Below are 8432 nucleotides of genomic sequence, written 5' to 3' on the forward strand. Positions count from 1 at the left end.
ATTTTTTCTTTTTCTTCCTAGACTTGGCAAATCTAAAATGTCGAGAATCTTAAGAGGTGGGTTTTATCTCCAACAAGTAATCCTTTAAGAAATGTTTGTTCAGGCGATGCTTGGATGATCTTCAGGGAGGAGTCATAGATCTAATCTTGTTGATTCGTGTGGAGCCAAAAAAAAAATTTCCTTCTTCTTTTGATTTTAGATTTGCATGTGTACGTCTTTAACAGTAAATAGTTGAAGAAAAATCTGGACAAGAATAGGTGATCTTTTGATGTGTCGATGTAGGGATTTGGACAATAGAAGTTTTGAGTGCTCATGTGATGTTTTATGAAATATAAAAAAAGAGATGCAATTCCATGAAATAGATGAATGAGATTCCGTCGACGAAAGAATGACGCATCAAGATCCGTGTGCTCATTGGAGCTTGAGCTCTCATACCATGTGAAATGCAAATATTTGATTTATTCTTGATGATGATTACATGACCCAACTAGGGTTTATATAGAAACTAGAAACAAACTCTAACAAATTAGATAACCACAATCAATTCAAATCTCTAATTGATCTACCATGTTTAAATCTTCCTAAATCTTCATAGATATGATTCGGTGTATTATTGTACACCTTATTACAATGCTTCACATCTAATACTCTAACCAATAAGATAGATTCTTAAACCTCCTCCTTAGCATGGTTTCAAAACTCGTCTGAGGCTGAGATAACTTGCCCAAGTCATCTCGATATCATTTAGATGATATTTTGAAAATCTCATCCGACTTGGTAAAACTCAATCAAATCAATCGGAATTTTGTATATTTTAATTAAAATAATTAATTTTGTTAGAATTTTAATATTTATTATCAAAATAAAATATGAATTTATGATTAAACATATTCTAATCTTCCCTATTTTATAAAAAACATTTATAAACTATTTTATATAAATATACACGAATAGATAAGAGAGATACTATTTCTACCCCAACTTGTACTTATTACACTCCAATTAAAAATAAAAAAGATTAGTGTATGGTTGATAATAAGTAAAAGTTGGGTTGGGATGTTAATAGAAGCTCTCTTATTGTAAACAACTGAAATTGTTTGACTGTGTTATAATGTTTTGTAATATTGAATTATAATTTGAGCCAAAACTTTGTTATGTTTGAAAAGTGTGTTTTAATTTCAGAAATTGGAGTGTAATAAGTAAAAGTTGGGATGCCAATAGAAACTGTTGTAAATAATTGTAAGCCAGAGTTAAATGCTTTGTATCATCCGAGACAACATGAAAAGGACGCAACGTCAAAATGGCCAACATCTTTGGCCAAGCACAATACAACTATTAGTTCTACATAGATTTAATAAAGGATCTTTTGTAAAGTTTAATTTAATTACAACCTCTCACCCCTCAAATTGCATCACAAGACCCCATACTCTCTCTCTCCCTCTGTCACATAACATGTACTATGTTCGCTCTCTCTCTCTCTCTATCGTCCCCTGTTTCTTGATTTTAAAATTAATTTATTTTATTTTATTTTATTTTTGCTTCAAGAGAGAAATTTTGTGAATGATGAAGATCATGGATGATGAGAGAGAAATATAGAAAGATAACAAGCACACATACATTGAGGTCAACAAAATTGTACACTTGTATTGTTGTAATTACACAAAGAAACTTTAAACTTTACTTACAAACTGTACTTACACAGAGAAATTTTTTATAGGAAAATGGTGGAAGCAGTTTTTAGTGTTCTAGTAGAAAAATTGCTTGAAAGTCTCTTAAATGAAGGTCGCCAAGTGCTTGAATTCCACAAACAATTCAAGAAAATGCAAAAGGAGCTTCCTCACATGCAAAGCTTCCTTGAAGTCACAAATAGCGTGAGGATAAATGATCGAAAGGGACCTCTAAAGACTATTGCAAGGGATCTAACAGAATTACTATATGAAGCTGAGGACATTACAGAAGATTGTAAGTTATTTATAAGACAAAGACGGAAATACAAGTTCTTGTGTTACTTCTCTCTTTCATTATTGAAACATCGTTACCAAATGGGAAAGAGATTGAGTGAAATAAATCAAGAAATAGGAGATCTTAGAGAGAAGATGAAAACTTACTTGCCTTCAATTGTCAATCTTCCGAGTGATGAACGTGCTGGAACTAGTCGACCAATAAGATATCCAATCATGGTGAATGATACTGAAATAGTAGGCCTAGAAGATGATGTGAGGAAAATTAAGCAGTGGGTCATGGATGTAAGTGGACCGATGAGGGTCATTGGGATTGTGGGGATGGGTGGAATAGGCAAAACTACCCTTGCGCAAAAGATAATGAATGATCTTCAATTGAAAGATTCCTTCGAATGTATCTTGCTTGCGACAGTTTCCCAGACTATCAAATATGATGAATTAATCAAAAGTCTTTTAAGAAAACTGAATGTGGACAAGAATTTATCAGACATTGATGTCGGTGGTCTATTGGAAGAACTACGTAAACAGTTGGATGGGACGAGGTACTTGATTATCTTGGATGATGTTTGGAGAATAGATGAAGGGTCATGGTGGGAGAGCTTGAAGTCCACTTTGTCTCATACAAACAAGGGTGGTTGTGTTATTGTTACGACAAGGAATGAGGTAATGGCACGATCAATGGGGGCCATTGAGAAGCACATACATCGTCCAAAAGTTCTTTCCAATGGAGATGATTGGTCATTATTTGCCAAAATAGCATTTGCAAACAATGGAGGTCAATGTCCAAATCCAAAAATAGAGCACATCGGAAAGGAGATAGTTTCTCAATGTAAAGGGCTTCCTTTGGCAATCAAAGTCATTGGTGGGGTGATGATAGGGAAAGGGGATTCTATCCACGAATGGAAACGAATATCTATGCATCTAAAGCAAACGTTGGCAGTCCAGGATGAGTTGATTTTTTCTCCACTATACTTAAGTTATGAAGAGCTTCCTAAACATTTGAAGCCTTGTATGTTGTATTTCGCAGCATTCCCAGAAGATTATGAGATAAATATTTTTGATATAGTTTGGTGGTGGATCGGTGAGGGCTTTGTTCGACAAAGGGATGGAAAGACTGCACAGGAGATTGGATTCGAATACATTAATGAATTAATATGTCGTAGTTTAATAATAGGTTTTCAGAAGAGCGTGTTTGGGGAAAGGTTTTTAAAATGTAGAGTCCATGATCTGGTGCGCGACATGATTGTAAAGATTGCCAAGGAAGAAAATTTTTGGGGATTGGATGACAGGGGCATGCTAACTTGTACAAATGATTCACGCCGACTACATATTGAGAATTCGAAGACTGATCAAATTAATTCCCAATTGTTGCGGACAATTATCGGAATTGATTTGTATGAAGAGGAGTTTGCATCAAATGTTGGACCCAAATTACCGCAATTAAAATGGTTGAGGGTTTTACGAATCAGTTTCATCACCGATAACATTTCAGAAAATGTCCCTTCCAAGGTGAATTGGTGGAGTGAGATTGGATCTTTATCACATCTAATTTGTCTCACAATAATAGGGTCCTGTTTGGATGAACTCCCTGATTCTATAGAAAATCTTCAAAACCTTCAAACTCTTCTTCTACGTGAGTGTGATAATTTAAAATGGCTTCCTAGGCAAGTGACAACTTTGGAGAAACTAAGCAGGTTACTTTTAATTAAATGTGAACAAATAGAGTATCTACCCAGAGAGGTTAGAAATCTAGCAAACCTCAAAATACTTTTGGGATTTAGGCCTGCAAATTCCAATGTTGAAGATGGGTGTCACCTTTCTGACTTGAAAGCGTTGACACTACTCAGTGAACTCGAGATTATCATCGATTCACAAGATCAGTTAAAAGAAGAGGAGCTGAAAGTCTTATCTGAGCTCAAACAATTGGAGGAGTTAGTAATGCAATTCAGAATTGGCATAAGTGAGCAGCAAATCCTTAGGAAAGTTGATTATGAGATTCTTCCTCTTCAGAAGCTTCAAATGTTAGTGTTCATAGATTATCCAGGAGAAACAACAGCAACATGGGTCAATCCGACCACTCTTCCAAATTTACAACAACTTCGTATTATTAATGGAAACATTACTGGAATGAGTACAAAGTTCTTTGGTGTTGAAAACGTGGTTTGGGAATTAGAGAACTTAATCTTGATTGATCTACCAAACTTGAAGGTAGATTGGCTTAGGATGAAAAAGGCAATGCCATTCTTAAGACAACTTGAAATTGATAATTGTGACAAACTCATGTCACCTCCTTGGAGCTATGATGACGGCACTTGGACAAAAGAAGAGGAGCATGAAGAAGAAGAAGAAGAAAGTAGGCTGTGAAGACAACTTGGCCAGTATGTCCCTTTAGGGGTTGTGTGTTTGTTTGTTGTAACGTGAATCTTGAAATAAATGATCAGCTGTTCCAATGATATTGGGAGCAGATGATGACTTACTTCGATGTATTATCTCCATGTTTATCATTTATTATTCTTATTTATATGTGGTAACGCTATTGGTCTTCTCTCTCTGTTTTGTTAATTATTATAAAAAAAGTTATTTTTATATCTTTAAATTTTATAACCAGGATAGTCTTACTAAATTAGAATGCATTTAAATCATACTAATGGTTGTTGAGTTCACCTTGTGGTATCCAAATACATGATCCAATGCCACAGTTAGAGGGTTGTAAAGGACATAATTTTATGAAGTTTAATTTTATATTTTTCAAAGTATACTTTTACCGTTAAACTTTAATTGTAATTTTGGGAGTCCGGTAGTTGCCCATTTTCAAAACCTTGGATCAAGCTTTTATTTTTTTTATTATTATATTGGATCTGTGTTTTTCAATGAAATATAGAGGACTGACATGTTGGATTGCCAAAGTGATAATCTGATTGAGCTCAATGACCCTTAGAAAGATGGATATTAGTGAATGCCCATTCAATTGAGACCAAAACATTTAAGGGTACTTATGATTACGCAAGAAACGATTTTTATGAAGAATGCTATTTTCTTGTGTATTTTTCCCAACATTCATTTTTTTCCACCCAAAGGAATGGGTAGGAAAATTATTTCCCCACCTCATTATTCTCTCGTGATTGCCCCCACCCCTAAAATTAAAATCCTACTCTTTTTTTCTTAACATTTTCTTTAGTGCTACCACTCTAAATTCCATAGAAGTCATTTTCATGAAGAAGTCATGTTCCCTTAAAAACAAATTACTCACTACCATACACAATGATCCAGAACATTTAAATATTTGTATTCTTTTCAGAAGTAAAAATAGGTCTAGAGTCACGAGGAAAAAAGTTATCTCTTTTAATGATTAATCATTTGATGAAATCATTTTTCAATCAAAGAAATTGCTCTCGATTGGGATTCAATGGTTATTATAAATTGGAGGAGCAAAAATGTTCATTGCATGTGAGATATGAATTATGCATACCATATTGTATATAAAAAGATAGGTTTTTTTAGTGAATCGGGTTCCTAACTTTCACAAGTTAAGAGTTCAGGCTTGATCTCTTTATAATTGGCAATTTACCTTTCAAAGTTGCCACATCAGCTGTAGACACCCCATTTTTGCATCTGCCTAATTCAACAATTCGTCGCCTAGTTACCATGAATTCCTAATGATGATCACAAGGCTTATAAGTACTGTCCCTGATTCCTTTCATCCCCCCTACTTGTTACGACTCGACATAGAAATTTATGCACGTTTAGGACCGCTGTACCTTACACTCGATTTAGCAAGCACGTATGCTTAGGTTCGTTACACATTTCGGTAACTTAGATACCTCACTACACTAGGAAAATGCGACTTTAAAACGTAGAAATAATCACGTTGGGATTGAAAGAAACCTCATGCCAAAATTCGTAAAAATTTGCAAAATCACGAAAATAGCCCTCATAAATTTTGGATATCCAAAAAATCTCGAAAGTACTTCCATTGCACTCAGAATATGATTTCGAGTCTAATGAGACTCAAATCGACGAAAATAGAGAAAATTAGGAAGAATTATCAAAATGACCGAAAGACCCCTCAACATCCAAATTTGACTTAACGACCTTGATCCTTAGGAAAACCTGATAAAAAATCAAAATCAAAATCAAATCAAAATCAAATTGAAAATCTAATTTAATGAAAATCAAATCCAAATTAAAAATCAAACTCAAGTTAAAAATCAAAATCCAATGAAAATTCAAAATTAAAAATGACTTGACCGATTAAAATTTCATCAAAATTATATTAAAAATCAAAATCAAAACTAATTAATCAATTAAAATCAAATTAAAAAATTCAAAATCAAAATTTATCAACCAATAAAAAAAAAATTAAAAAAAACAAAAATCAAATCAATCAATCAAAGATTAAACTAAAATTCAATCGGCCAATCTAACCAAATTCGAAGTCAAATATGAATGATCAAAATTGGAACTAAAATTTAGTCGACCAACAAAATTTTTAAATCAAAAATCAACGCACAAAATTGAAAATTAAAATCGAAGAGATCATAAAAATCAACCAATTGATGAAAGAGCATTGAGATGTGGGCAGTGTGGGAACCCTACTCCCCATTCTCCCAAAAAGAAACGTTTAAAAAATAAAAGAAAATAAAAAATAAAACATAAAAAAAGAGAGAGAAAACGTTAAAAAGAAAAAGCAAAAAAATAGAAATTTAGACCCCGTTTGATTCAGTTGCCTGAATTTGTTGTTAGCTTCTACTGTTAGAATTTGTTGTCAGAAGCTAAAACACTGAAAGGCTTGTTTGATAGAGCTTTATATAAGTGTTGTGCTGTTTACCAAAATCTAGTAATTATTGTTTGATACAGCTTTTGGAATATGTTGTACTAGGATAAAATGACCAGAATACCCTTAAGGATGATAATGCACCCAGAATGCATCAAAAATTGCTAGAATACCCTCATAAATATATAATTACATTAAATATATATAAATATAATAATTTTATATTAAAAAATTTATAAAAAAAATTATTGTAATTTAAAAAAGTTTATAATTCTTTAAAAATTATAAAAATTTATAATTCTATAGAAATTTCGGTAGCATCTCCTAATAAAAATGGACATTTAAAATTTTCCTAATAAACAAAATACCTGCATAATAAACAATCCAATAAGCTAAAAATGGACTAGTCTGGAATGAAATGTACATAACCCTATTCTGTTCTAGTCTGGTATGAAATGAACTTATAATCATAGAATTGACTCGATTATATTATAAGTTCATAACCCCAACCCATTTCCATTTTGCACTTGGTACACTGCAAATCACTTGCAAATGTAAATGATTTTCTGAAATCAATTTTACTGGTGCTTGGTTACACAATTTAAAAATGATTTGTATTGCAAAAAAAATTTGCATGGATCACCTAAATTCTTAACAAATTTCAGCAAAAGCTATGCAGTACAAAAAGTACCATAAATCATTTGCAAAATAACAATGAATTTTTTTTATTATAAAGATCAAGCCATCACAAAAAAAGATTCACAAGAGATTTCCCAATGGTTACCAAGCAATAGTAAATCATTCATAGCAAACCATTTGCATTGCAAAAAATTTGCAATGCAAATCATTTGTAGTGTACTAAGCAAGAGTGCATTGTATTTATGGTCTTTTTCAATAATCATCCATTATCTCTCACTATTTAAAATATAAAACAACCATTGAACATGAACAACAAAAAATAAACACCTAAACAATGGGAAGAAAATTATTTTTCACATTTTTTTTTCCCGAGCGAACAACAAAAACCCAACCTAAATAGGGGGAAGAAAATTCTTCTTCTACTCTTTGGAGGGCAAGAACTAGAAAGCAAATAAGACAGTTGGTTAGTAAGAGAAGATCGATTTTGAACCTAGATTCGTGGTATCAACACCTAAGACCTTTACCAACTTAACAAGCTGGGATCTTCACTTTGTTGAGTTTCTATTGTTTTGTCTTGTTTGTTTGGTCAGTCAAGAAGACTGCCTCTTAGTTCTCTTCTTTGCTTCAATAAAATTCTATTTATTAATAAAATAAAATTAAAATAAATAAATAAATAAATAACTGGGGTGTTCAAGAAACATGAAATTGAAAGTATAACATATCAAACTTGACAAAGTTTACCATTACAAATGGAATTTTTTTTTTAAAAAATAAAATAGAATTTATCAAATGTCTGCAAAAATTCTCGAAATCGACTAGAAACAACCTCCTCAACCCCTAATTAGATTATAACAGTAAGGGGAATGTTTGTATCATTCTTGAGACAAAAGAAAGATATTTTAGAAAACCCTTTCATTCAAAGGCAGTAACTAAAACAAGCCCTTAAATCAGGTTTTTTTTTTTTTTGAGGGAGCTTGGATTCCGTTGACCAAAGTTCAGTTACCCATTAGTAGCTGAATTATTATTATTTTTTTAATAGTAAATTTAGTTGAGATTAA

The 8432-nt window shown here is 32.3% G+C and overlaps 1 protein-coding gene across 1 annotated transcript; it reads left to right on the forward strand.

Moving 5' to 3' along the window:
* Positions 1-1721: 1721 nt before the first annotated feature.
* On the forward strand, positions 1722-4470 carry LOC147381246 (disease resistance RPP13-like protein 4). The gene has a single exon (XM_086430679.1). The coding sequence runs from the start codon at positions 1722-1724 to the stop codon at positions 4323-4325; it is 2604 nt and encodes an 867-aa protein (XP_086286805.1). The 3' UTR covers positions 4326-4470.
* Positions 4471-8432: the final 3962 nt, after the last annotated feature.

This window comes from Akebia trifoliata, unplaced genomic scaffold (genome assembly GCF_017979445.1).
Source record: "Akebia trifoliata isolate Shusen 1 unplaced genomic scaffold, ASM1797944v1 Contig00608_ERROPOS3031104, whole genome shotgun sequence".
NCBI classification, from domain to species: domain Eukaryota; kingdom Viridiplantae; phylum Streptophyta; class Magnoliopsida; order Ranunculales; family Lardizabalaceae; genus Akebia; species Akebia trifoliata.